Consider the following 14218-nt stretch of genomic DNA (forward strand, 5'->3'; position numbering starts at 1 on the left):
CAGCCCCCCCTCTGCTCTCTGTGTGCCTCCCTCTCCCATCCTACTATCCCATCCCTGTGGCAGGAAAATTACTGTTTAAAAATACTGCAACAGTTCCTTTGTTATAGGAACCCATTTCTTTCCCCCTCTTTACCTTATTTATTTTTCTGTTCTCCATAAATAACAGTGGAATAGGGATGAGAAAGAGAGAGGAAGGGAGAGAGAGAGACTGCACCGTGTGACTGCTGTGTGCAAGCAGGGAGAAGGAGAGAGGATGGGAGAGAAAGTTTATAAGGCACAGTTTATAAGGAAATGTGAGAGAGAAGCCGGAGAATCTGTGGTGGCCAGCTGCAAGAGAGGAGATAGAGGAGAAAGGCTTTTAATTCTCAATCCCCACAGAGCCTTTGAAAATTACCAATCTTCTTATCACAGACGCAGGGCTGCTTATGCAAATTGTTGTGGAGTGGAACGTTTAAACTGAAAATTACTCGACAGCAGTTTTTTTTTCTCTCTCTCTCTCTCTCTCTCTCTCTCTCTCTCTCTCTCTCTCTCTCTCTCTCTCTCTCTCTCTCTCTCTCACACAGAAAGCCTGTTTTGAGTCTCAGAAGATGAATTGCTTTGAAGCGAGTCAGGATTTAAAGACTCCAGACCCAGCTCTGGTCTAACGCAGCCGCTCTCACTGCCTTTGTAGCGGAAAACGGGGAGGAAAAAAGAAAAAGAAAAAGCGTTTGAAAACAACATTCTGGTCTCCCCTCCCTGCTCTGACACATCACCCATCGCCTGAGGAGGCTAGGAGCCAGGGAAATATAGAAATATCTCTAAACCCTGTTCTCCATTCTAGTTCTTTTCATTTCTAGTTGAGGTTATTTTTCATTCATTTTTTTTAAAATATATTTTTGGACTACACATTGAGAGTTATGAACATGGGAGGACAACACAGCTGGGGAAGTTGTTTGAAGCATTTGAAGTTTTAAGTTACACCACAGGCGATATTAGAAGAAAAAAAAGTTGATAAATGATGTTGAAACAATTCCCAGTCCATAGATATAACCTCTTCGAACGAGAAAGAGGATAGAGAGCATGTGAAGGAAAATGTTGTGGCTTCTGTGATCAGACACCACTGGTTCTTAATGGTTTCTCTCATCATTAACCACCAAGCACTTGACCAAACTCAAATCAAGTCTTTATGACACGTTATTTCTGAAAACACATCCTGATGTACAAACCTAATGTAACCCAATAACCCACAATTGTGTTTCAGCCATTTCACCTGGTATTACGATGGGTACCTGCATGGTGTCAATTTAGTAGGGAATGTTGGGAAAGTATTTGGTGTGTAACTCCAAGGAGGAGATTAAATGTTTGTGTTGTATGTATTGAATATGTTGCAGATTCTATAGTTTTCTAATTGAATCTAATCTGATCTGACCCACAGAGGCAGATTAGGAAGAGGAAGTGTTACATGCTGCTGGCGGGAGGCTTCATCCTCACCCTCCTCATCATCATCATCGCTGTGTCAGCAAGAAAATGAAACCAACCCCAGAGGTAAGCCTCCTAACCCCTCCATCACCACTGATGTTTATAAACCAGCAGCAGCCCATAAAACAGAGCTTTACTTAGTACTGATATTGTTATGCAGGTACTGTATTGCCATATTGATTGGTATATTGACATTCTATTCTGATTGTAATCTGCATAGAGGCCTGAGACGCAGTGCAGATCCTGAGAATATGACACAACCCGTTAAAAGATAATTTACCTTCTTTTTTTTTAACGAAATGGAATGTTATAGAAGGTTCCAGATACTTTTGATCAGATTTCACTTGTTTTTGAGAAACTTACCCCAACCAGCGATTCACTTCCACATCCTCATTGTGCAGTATTGGGCTCTGAAAAACATCAACAAATGCTCCAAAAACACCCAAATGATTCCTTTTAGAATCGGGAAAGTTATCAGTATAGTGATGCAAGTCTTTAGATGACATGAAATTGTGTCATTATGAACATTGTTACTTTTATTTCTTATTCTTATTCATATTTTTTATACTGCATTGTTGGTTAGGGGCTTGTAAGTAAGCATTTCACTGTGAGGTGAAACACCTGTGACTAATAAAATTAACATTTGATATCTGCAAACTGAGATGAGGAACTGAATCGCTGGTTGGGGTAACTTTATCAAAAACAAGTGAAATTGCTAAAAAATAGTGTCTGGACCGCATACCATTTATATAAAAATAGGTTTGGTTGTAAAGGGCTAACTTGTCCTTAAGGATGCGTTCAGTGGATGTTGAATAGTTTTATTTTGTGATAAGAATTTGGGGCCAACTCAGAGAATGTATAGGGATTCTACGAAAACATAGCTTTTTAATTGGAGTGCCAGTAATGTGCAGGAAGGCTTCCTTCTTCAATTGGATCAATAATTGGAATCCTAGTCAGAGGACACACTCTGAAAGTGACTGACATGGACTAGCAACGTTCATAGCAACAAGACAGCAAAGTCAACTTCTTTTGCAGCTTGACGTATTTGCTTTTATAGCAAATCGATATTTAAGTATTTTCCGTCAAGAGGAAATGTGGTGAGAAAAGGATTTATCTTCACATTTAACTGTGGCTGAAATACTGTAGATGGGTAAATCAAGGTTCTCTTAATATTCCTAATTTCCGATTACTACCACTTGAGTTTCCCTGTGTGTGGTATGTTGGTTAAGCAACCAATACTTGACTATTTTTTGCTCAATGTGTGTTTATCACCGAGCAAGCCATTGTGTATAGAAAACATTAGGAACATCTTCCTAATATTTAGTTGGACCCCACTTTTGCCCTACGAACAGTCTCAATCCGTTGGGGCATGGTGCCGAAAAGCGTTCCACAGGGATGCTGACCCAATGTTTCCCACAGTTGTGTCAAGTTGGCTGGGTATCCTTCGGATGGTGGACCATTCTTGATAAACATGGGAAACTGTTAAGCATGAAAAACCCAGCAGCATTGCAGTTCTTGACACAAATCGGTGCGTCTCACACCTACTACCATACCCCGTTCAAAGGCACGCATACACAATCCATGTGTCAATTGTCTCAAGGCTTGAAAATCCAGTCTTTAACCTGTCTCCTCCCCTTCATCTACACTGATTGAAGTGGATATAACAAGTGAAATGAATAAGGCATCGTAGCGTTCACCTGGATTCACCTGGTCTGTCTTTGTCATGGAAAGAGCAGGTGTTCTTAATATATTGTATATTGCTGCTCCTTCACATGATCTTTTTTACAGACATTTGTTTTCTTCAGTTTGGACAATGAAATGGAAATGAAATTTCTACCACAAGTAATGATTTTTGTTCACTTGTAGCTTCACATAATCAGTACTTCAAGTGATTAGACTAGCATCTAACAGCTTGGATGTCTCATGTGGTTGGCTAGCTCATTGTGTAGCTAGGGTGAAAGGTTGAAGAATGTTTCTCTGCCTTTACAGGAAAATATACAGATTTCTTCCAACCTTTGTGTTTTGTGACAGAAACAAAGGCCCTCACCGTCAGCTCAGCAGAGGATAGAATCAGTGTAGAAGACTTTGGCCACTATTCAATAATTAACAGATACATGCAGAAATGTCATTTGATGTTGATGGAAAACCACAACTTTCCTGAAATGATATTTTAACCAATCTACATGAACCCACAGTCTGGCGTCTTTATCTACCACTGATGGAATTACATTTAGGTCTCTTGTCTGACATACACAAATACACCTCAACCCACACGCAAACACAATCATAGTCACTGTATTGTACAGCCAATTGATTCATCTTGAATGGGAGGTTGAGGCCCTGTTGGGAGGTGTTATCTAGTTATCTTCCCCACGTTGATTCTCTCAGGTCACAGATTAGTGGGTCTGCAGGTTTGTGGAGCAAATCATTTGGAGCAGATGAGATGGAATTTCTCGTGTGCGTGTGTGTGTGTGTGTGTGTGTGTGTGTGTGTGTGTGTGTGTGTGTGTGTGTGTGTGTGTGTGTGTGTGTGTGTGTGTGTGTGTGTGTGTGTGTGTGTGTGTGTGTGTGTGTGTGTGTGTGTGTGTGAGTGTGAGTGTGTGTGTGAGTGTGAGTGTGTGTGTGTACTGAGCCCTATAGAAGAGGAAGAGTACAGGCTTAGCAGAACCGCCTGGGTTTTTGCCAAAGCAGACGCAGCTATAAGCCTGGTATAGTCTGCCAGTTCTTGTACCAGAAACAGGATCCAAATAAGCAAACAGAGTTTAAACAGAATTAAGCGTTCCGAGTATGTACCAACAACAAATTCAGTTTGGCTGCCATTGTTGTTGGTTGTTGGGCCTTCTTCCATTCTCCTTGATGCTGTTGACTGATTTTGAAGAAAGTACCGGTACTACACTACAGTACTCTCACATAATAATAATCCCTAATAATAATAACTTTATTTGTATAGCTCTGTTCAGTACTCCCACATACTCTAGCTGGAGTAGACAATACTATGTTATACAGAAACATAATGAAAGACAGAGATACAAAGACAGAGAGTCAGACAGAAGGGCACAGCATTACATAGTCATAGAGAGGGGAAACATTGACAGGTACGAACTATGAACACACAGTGAGGGTTAGAGAGGATATAAACTGAGCAAAAAAAGAACATCAATTTTTCAGGTCTTTCAAAGATAATTCGTAAAAATCCAAATAACTTCACAGATCTTCATTATAAAGGGTTTACACACTGTTTCCCATGCTTGTTCAATGAACCATAAACAATTAATGAACATGCACCTGTGGAACGGTCGTAAAGACACTAACAGCTTACAGACGGTAGGGAATTAAGGTCACAGTTATGAAAACTTATGACACTGAAGAGGACTCAGAAAAAGAGCAAAAAAAAGATGCCCAGGGTCCCTGCTAATCTGCGTGAACGTGCCGCACAAACCTAGGCGGGCCTAACAGGCTTAAATAGACAAAAATCAAGAAACACAAAAAGGAACAGGTGCAACTAATAAGACCAAACAAACAGAAAAGGAAAAAGAGATCGGTGGCGGCTAGTAGACCGGCGACGACAACCGCCGAGCACCGCCCGGACAGGTAGGGGAGCCACCTTCAGTGGAAGTCGTGACACAAACACTGAGGAGTATAGAGGATATAGACACAGAGAGTTACAGAGGAATAAAGGCAGAGAGAAGAATAGCGAGCACTATAGACAGAGACAAGTTGATATGGACAGGTATGAACAAACACTGAGGAGTATAGAGGATATAGACACAGAGAGTTACAGAGGAATAAAGGCAGAGAGGAGAGTAGCGAGCATTATAGAGAGAGACAAGTTGATATGGACAGGTATGAACAAACACTGAGGAGTATAGAGGATATAGACACTGAGAGAGTTACAGAGGAATAATGGCAGAGAGGAGAGTAGCGAGCATTATAGACAGAGACAAGTTGACATGGACAGGTATGAACAAACACTGAGGAGTATAGAGGATATAGACACTGAGAGAGTTACAGAGGAATAAAGGCAGAGAGGAGAGTAGCGAGCACTATAGAGAGAGACAGGCTGATATGGACTAGAGGTCGATCGACACGGCCGATTAATTAGGGCCGATTTTCAAGTTTTCATAACAATCGGTAATCGTTATGTTTGGACGCCGGTTATGGCCAATTACATTGCACTCCATAAGGAGTCTGAGTGGCAGGCTGACCACCTGTTACGCGAGTGCAGCAAGGAGCCAAAGTAAGTTGCTAGCTAGCATTAAACTTATCAATCTTAACATAATCACTTGTTAACTACACATGGTTGATGATATTACTAGTTTATCTAGCTTGTCCTGCCTTGCATATAATCAATGCTGTGCCTGTTAATTTATCATCGAATCACAGCCTACTTCGCCAAATGGGTCATGATTTAACAAGCTCATTTGCGAAAAAAGCACTCTCATTGCGTCAATGTGTACCTAACCATAAACATCAATGCCTTTCTAAAAATCAACACACAAGTAAAATTTTTTAAACCTGAATATTTAGTTAATATTGCCTGCTAACATGAATTTCTTTTAACTAGGGAAATTGTGTCACTACTCTTGCGTTCTGTGCAAGCAGAATCAGGGTATATGCAGCAGTTTGGGCCGCCTAGCTCGTTGCAAACTGTGTGAGGACCATTTCTTCCTAACAAAGACCCTAATTAATTTGTCAGAATTTTACTTAATTATGACATAACATTGAAGGTTGTGCAATGTAACAGCAATATTTAGACTTGGGGTTGCTGCCCGTTCATTAAAATACGGAACGGTTCCGTATTTCACTGAAAGAATAAATGTTTTGTTTTCGAAATTATAGTTTCCGGATTTGACCCTATTAATGACCTAAGGATCGTTTTTCTGTGTGTTTATCATATTATAATTAAGTCTATGATTGGATATTTATTAGAGCAGTCTGATTGTGCGGTGGTATGCAGCAGCAGGCTCGTAAGCATTCATTCAAACAGCACTTTCCTGAGAGAAATAGTCCTATAATTCCTGTAATAACTACAACCTAAAACTTCTTAACTGGGAATGTTGAAGACTCATATTAAAAGGAACCACCAGACTACAAAGGGAAGCACAGCCGCGAGCTGCCCAGTGACACAAACCTACCAGATGAGCTAAATCACTACTGTGCTCGCTTTGAGGCAAGCAACACTGAGGCATGCATGAAAGCATCAGCTGTTCCGGATGACTGTGTGATCACGCTGTCCGTAGACGACGTGAGTAAGACCTTTAAACAGGTCAACATACACAAGACTGCAGGGCCAGATGGATTACCAGGACGTGTGCTCCGGGCATGTGCTGACCAACTGGCAGGTGTCTTCACTGACATTTTCAACATGTCTCTGATTGAGTCTATAATACCAACATGTTTCAAGCAGACCACCATAGTCGCTGTGCCCAAGAACACAAAGGCAACCTGCCTAAATGACTACAGACCCGTAGCACTCACGTCCGTAGCCATGAAGTGACTACAGCTCAGTGTTCAACACCATAGTACCCGCAAAGCTCATCAGTAAGCTAAGGATCCTGGGACTAAACACCTCCCTCTGCAACTGGATCCTGGACTTCGCTGATCCTCAACACTGGAGCTCCCCAGGGGTGCGTGCTCAGTCCCCTCCTGTACTCCCTGTTCACCCACGACTGCATGGCCAGGCACGACTCCAACACCATCATTAAGTTTCTAGACGACACAACAGTGGTAGGCCTGATCACCGACAACAAAGAGACAGACTTTAGGGAGGAGGTCAGAGACCTGGCAGTGTGGTGCCAGAATAACAACCTATCCCTCAACGTAACCAAGACTAAAGAGATGATTGTGGACTACAGGAAAAGGAGGACCGAGCACGTCCCCATTCTCATCAGCGGGGCTTTAGTGCAGCAGGTTGTGAGCTTCAAGTTCCTTGGTGTCCACATCAACAACAAACTAGAATGGTCCAAACACACCAAGACAGTCGTGAAGGGCACGACAAAGCCTATTCCCCCTCAGGAAACTAAAAAGATTTGGCATGGGTCCTGAGATCCTTAAAAGGTTCTACAGCTGTAACATCAAGAACATCCTGAATGGTTGCATCACTGTCTGGTACGGCAATTGCTCGGCCTCTGACCGCAAGGCACTACAGAGGGTAGTGCGTACGGCCCAGTACATCACTGGAGCTAAGCTGACTGCCATCCAGGACCTCTACACCAGGTGGTGTCAGAGGAAGGACCTAAAAATGGTCAAAGACCCCAGTCGCCCCAGTTATAGACTGTTCTCTCTACTACCGCATGGCAAGCAGTACCGGAGTGCCAAGTCTAGGGCAAAATGGCTTCTCAATGGTTTTTACCCCCAAGCCATAAGACTCCTGAACAGGTAATCAAATGGCTACCCGGACTATTTGAATCTTTTTACACTGCTGCTACTCTCTGTTTATCATATATGCATAGTCACTTTAACTATACATTCATGTACATACTACCTCAAGACATACTACCGACCAACCAGTGCTCCCGCACATTGGCTAACCGGGCTATCTGCATTGTGTCCCGCCACCCACCACCCCCTCTTTTACGCTACTCCTACTCTCTGTTCATCATATATACATAGTCACTTTAACCATATCTACATGTACATACTCAATCAGCCTGACTAACCGGTGTCTGTATGTAGCCTCGCTACTTTTATAGCCTCGCTACTGTATATAGCCTCGCTACTGTATATAGCCTGTCTTTTTACTGTTCTTTTATTTCTTTACTTACCTATTCTTCACCTAATACCCTTTTTGCACTATTGGTTAGAGCCTGTAAGTAAGCATTTCACTGTAAGGTCTACAGCTGTTGTATTCGGCGCACGTGACAAATAAACTTTGATTTGATTTGAGCTTTCATATGTTCTGAGCAAGGAACTTAAACATTAACTTTTTTACATTGCACATACTGCACTTTTACTTTCTTCTCCAACACTGTGTTTTTGCATTATTTAAATCAAATTGAATATGTTTCATTATTTATTTTGAGAATAAATGTATTTTATTTATGTATTATATTAAGTTAAAATAAAAGTGTTCATTCAGTATTGTTGTAATTGTCGTCATTACAAATATATATATACATATATATATAATATTATATATATATATGTATATATATATATAAAAATCGGCTTTTTTTGTTCCTCCAATAATCGGTATCGGCGTTGAAGAATCCTAATCGGTCAACCTCTAATATGGACTGGTATGAACAAACACTGAGAAGGATAGAGGATATAGTCACTGAAAGAGATACAGAGGCAGATGGGCAGAGAGGAGAATAGCGAGCACTATAGATCAGTTTAATGAGAGTGACGACGACAGAAATCACTGTGGAGCCGCTTCTGCTCTCGAATCAATAGCCTGGCTCTTTATGGTGCACTAAATAACGCCATAACTGCACCCTGACACTTATTTCTGCAAATGATATTGCCGGCACCGCCTTCACATCCTGTTTACAGACTCATTTGGGAAGTGAGATTTTTCAATGTGCATGTTAGCACCATGTGCTAACTGTAATTACACAAGGTATTTGTGTGTATGGGGAGGAATGGTCGCTGAAATCAGGGGTGCTAAAAGAGAGAGGTTTCAAGGGGTTTCATCTAATCAAGTAGTGACCATGGACACTAGAAATGTGCCTGTCCAGTCTGTATCCTAACAGTTAAACTGACTGTTGGTTATCATTATGCATCTCGATATTAGTACAGTAAATGGGATTCTCCTCACACGGGGCCCTATTTACGTAATGGATTTCCCCTATTTACAGTGCCTTGCCAAAGTATTCACCCCCTTTGGTGTTCTACCAATTTTGTTGCATTACAAACGGTAATTTAAATGGATTTTTATTTCATTGACATACACAAAATAGTCCAAATTGGTGACGTGAAATGAAAAAAATAACTTGTTTCAAACAATTCTAAAATATAAAAAACGGAAAAGTGGTGAGTCACTCCCTTTGCTATGAAGCCCCTAAATAAGATCTGGTGCAAACCAATTACCTTCAAAAGTCACATAATTAGTTAAATAAAGTCCACCTGTGTGCAATCTAAGTGTCACATGATCAGTCACATGATCTCAGTATATACAGTCGGGCAAAAAAGTACTTAGCCACCAATTGTGCAAGTTCTCCCACTTAAAAAGATGAGAGGCCTGTAATTTTCATCATAGGTACACTTCAACTATGACAGACAAAATGAGAAAAAAAATCTGAAAATCACATTGTAGGATTTTTTATGAATTTATTTGCAAAGTATTTAGTCAGCCACCAAACATCAAAATGTCTTGGAATTGTAACGGTTTTCTTTAGGTGAAGGAGAGGCGGACCAAAATGCAGCGTGGTGGTTATTCATGTTTTAATTTATAATGAAGAAAACTATACATGAATAAACTAAGAAAACAATAAACGTGAGAAAACCTAAAACAGTCCTATCTGGTGCAAACACAGAGACAGGAACAATCACCCACAAACCCCAACACCAAACAGGCTACCTAAATATGGTTCCCAATCAGAGACAATGATGAACACCTGCCTCTGATTGAGAACCATATCAGGCCAAACATAGAACTAGACAAACTAGACATGTAACATAGAATGCCCACTCAGCTCACACCCTGACCAACCAAAACATAGAAACATACAAAGCAAACTATGGTCAGGGTGTGACAAGAATGGCCTAGTCAAAGCCCAGACCTCAATCCAATTGAGAATCTGTGGTATGACTTAAAGATTGCTGTATACGAGCGGAACCCATCCAACTTGAAGGAGCTGGAGCAGTATTGCCTTGAAGAATGGACAAAAATCCCAGTGGCTAGTGGTAGGCATGTTGTGTAAATCAAACGATACAAACCCCCCAAAAAATCAATTTCATTTCCAGGTTGTAAGGCCAAAAAATGCCAAGGGAGGGTGAATACTTTCACAAGCCACTGTATCTAATATTATACAGACCACATAGTGGTGCAGGTCGCCCCAATACATTTTGCATGTGAAGGGCTACTAATCAGTGTGGTGTGCATACAATTTGCAGTCAAATTGTCTGATAATGACGCATTAGCACATGTGCTCTAAAAATTGACAATTCTATTCCTTTCTAGTAACAGTTGCTATTGTTGCTAAAAAAAAGGCTTTCATTATCATATTACACCACTGTACAAATACGATACTATATTGGAATGGTTGATTTGATGGGACTCTCCTCTTTACTGGCTTCAAACAGGGAATATTGTGAATGGACACTCATGGGAGACTCTCTACTGCAGTGCATTGATCAGTAGTCAGGTAGCGTTGTACGAACACACACACACACACACCGGAAGAACAAATAAAGCGGGGGGCCAGGGACACAGTGCTGTCTGATCATAGAGAATCTCCAGTTTACACAAACACAATCAGAGAGATTACAAGCACATCCTGGAGCTCCCTCAAAACACAAAGCACATCTTCACACATACAGTGCCTTCAAAAAGTATTTATTTCACATTTTGTTGTGTTACAGCATGAATTCAAAATGGATTCAATAGATTTTTTTTATCTCACACATCTATACACTATAACCCATAATGACAAAGTGAAAACATGTTTAGATTTTTTTACAGTTATTGAAAATGAATACGAAAATATCTAATTTATTAAGTATTCACACCCCTGAGTCAATATGTTAGAATCAACTTTGGCAGCGATTATAGATGTAAGTCTTTTGGGGTAAGTCTCTAAGAGCTTTGCCCATTGTTCTTTGAAAAAATGTTTCAAGTTCAGTCAAATTGGATGTTGATCATTGCTAGACAACCAAGTCTTCCAATAGATTTCAAAGCAGATTTAATTCAAAACTTTAACTCGGCCAGTCAGGAGCATTCACTGTCTTCTTGGTGAGCAACCCCAGTGTAGATTTGGCCTTGTGTTTAGGTTATTGTCCTGCTGAAAGGTGAATTCATGTCTGGTGGAACCAGGTTTTCCTCTAGGATTTTGCATGTGCTTAGCTCCATTCTGGATAAAAAACAGTCCTTAACAATTACAAGCATACCCATAACATAATGCAGACTATGCTCAAAATGATGGAGAGTGGTACCCAGTAATGTGTTGTATTGGATTTGCCCACAAAGCAAAACACTTTGTATTCAGGATAAAAAGTTAAGTGCTTTGACACATTTTTTGCAATATTACGTTAGTGCCTTGTTGCAAATAGCATGCATGTTTTGGAATATTTTTATTCTGTAGAGAAATTATGGAGTACAATGTTGTTGATCCATCCTCAGTTTTCTCCTATCACAGCCTATCACTCTGTAACTGTTTTAAAGTCACCATTGGCCTCATGGTGAAATTCCTGAGGGGTTTCTTTCCTCTCAGGCAACTGAGTTAGGAAGGATGGCTGTATCTTTGTAGTGACTGTGTATTGACACACCATCCAAAGTGTAATTAATAACTTCACCATGCTCAAAAGGATATTCAGTGTCTGTTTTTTGTTTCTTTTATCAATCTACCAATAGGTGCCCTTCATTGCGAGACATTGGAAACCTCCCTGGTCTTTGTGGTTGAACCTGTTTGAAATGCACTGCTTGACTGAGGGACCTTACAGATATTTGTGTGTTGGGTACAGAGATGAGAAAATCAAAAGTCATGTTAAACACTTTTATTGCACACAGAGTGAATCCATGCAACTTATTATGTAACTTGTTAAGCACTTGAACTTATTTAGGCTTGCCATAACAAAGGGGTTGAATAGTTATTGACTTAAGACATTTAAATGTTTCATTTTAATTCATTTGTACATATTTCAAAAAACATAATTCCCCTTTGACATTATGCGGTATTATGTGAAGGCCAGTGACACAAAACACACATAAAACACACATGGTTTTAAATGCAGGCTGTAACACAACAAAATGTGGAAAAAGTACATGAGTGTGTCTAGTTTGAGAAACATACCTCACAAGTCCTCAACTGGCAGCTTCATTAAAAAGTACCCGCAAAACACCAATCTCAACGTCAACAGTGAAGAGGCGACTCCAGGATGCTGGCCTTCTTGTTATGAACGCCTCTAGGAAGAGGGAACACAACACCATGCTACAACTCAACTCCCTGTGGAGTGAAAGAAGTATGGGACTGTAGGTGCGAGTAAGGATGACAAAAGGCAGAGAATTTGCCGTTTACTAGGAATTTATTCCATCACACGGTAATTTTGTGGAAAAGGGGCTGGATGGAACCAAAGCAAAGAAATGAAATGTCAAAGCCCCCTCTCCTACCTTACCTGCCTACAAACTACTTACCTAACTAGCATCACCTGGTGCACTAACCAAAATACAGGGGGTGGTTCACCCAGGTCTTACCTAGTGTGCCTAGACAGTGTATATACTACGGGTATATGTATGCCCGCGGGCCTCTTGCCTAAGCACTCCCTAGGTGTCTTCCCCTTCCCCCCTGGGAACAAGAACAGAATAACAAAAACAATTTCAATAATCAAACCACTGCGTCCTATTGACACACAGGACACACTAATCATCGCTCTCCTAACAACAACCAACACAGGATATCACTGTCATCTCTCTCCTGAGCATCAGAACACTGGCTTATATTGCTTCAGAAAGAGTCTGTAATTGAAGACAGCTGCATCCTCTGACGAGAGGGCGGGGTCAGCTCCAATTTGCCATGTAGTCAACCAATCAGCTGCTTGGGGGATTCCAGGAAGCCATCCTGAAACACACACATACAAAACCACAACACAGAAACTGGGGAACATAACAAGAGTTGCAAAGAAAAAGCCATATCTCAGACTGGCCAATAAAAATAAAAGATTAAGATGAGCAGATGAACACAGACACTGGACAGAGGAACTCTGCCTAGAAGGCCAGCATGCCGGAGTCGTCGTCTCACTGTTGACATTGAGACTGGTGTTTTGCGGGTACTATTTAATGAAGCTGCCAGTTGAGGACTTGCGAGATATCTGTTTCTCAAACTAGACACTCTAATGTACTTGTCTTCTTGCTCAGTTGTGCACCGGGGCCTCCCACTCCTCTTCCTATTCTGGTTAGGGCCAGTTTGCGCTGTTCTGTGAAGGGAGTAGTGCACAGCAGTGTACGAGATCTTCAGTTTCTTGGCAATTTCTTGCATGGAATAGCCTTCATTTCTCAGAACAAGAATAGTCTGATGAGTTTCATAAGAAAGTCTTTGTTTCTGGACATTTTGAGCCTGTAATCGAATCCACAAATGCTGATGCTCCAGATACTCAACTAGTCTAAAGAAGGCCAGTTTTATTGCTTCTTTAATCAGACAACAGTTTCCAGCTGTGCTAACAATTGCAAAAGGGTTTTCTAATGATCAATTAGCCTTTTAAAATTATAAACTTGGATGAGCTAACACAACGTGTCATTGGAACACAGGAGTGATGGTTGCTGATAATGGGTCTCTGTACGCCTATGTAGATATTCCATTAAAAATAAATATAATTTACAACATAAACAATTTCTAGATTGTTTCTGATCAATTTGCTTTTCTTTCATAAACAAGAACATTTCTAAGTGACCCCAAACTTTTGAAAGGTAGTGTATGTCAGAGGGATTCAGATTTGATTAGATTTTTATGTTTTGCATTAGCTAGACTACATATCCACAGTAAATATAATTTGTCACAAGCATGATCATAATTATTTATTTATTAATCCTGGTCAAAAGCTTGGTATGTTGTGCCATCGGTAAAGTTCCAAATCTTTTGAAAGTGGTTGATTTAAATTACAATTTG

At 40.6% G+C, this 14218-nt stretch overlaps 1 protein-coding gene across 2 annotated transcripts in view; it reads left to right on the plus strand.

The window, feature by feature from the left end:
- LOC112227943 (t-SNARE domain-containing protein 1) overlaps positions 1-14218 on the plus strand; it is a 121599-nt gene that overhangs the window by 85445 nt on the left and 21936 nt on the right. Inside the window, exon 11 of one of the 2 annotated variants that reach the window (XM_042309855.1) lies at positions 1415-1524. In XM_042309855.1, coding sequence (XP_042165789.1) covers positions 1415-1510 — 96 coding nt within the window. In that variant the 3' untranslated portion in view covers positions 1511-1524. The other variant, XM_042309860.1, reaches the window with a different exon arrangement.

This window comes from Oncorhynchus tshawytscha, linkage group LG03 (genome assembly GCF_018296145.1).
Source record: "Oncorhynchus tshawytscha isolate Ot180627B linkage group LG03, Otsh_v2.0, whole genome shotgun sequence".
Classification (NCBI taxonomy): domain Eukaryota; kingdom Metazoa; phylum Chordata; class Actinopteri; order Salmoniformes; family Salmonidae; genus Oncorhynchus; species Oncorhynchus tshawytscha.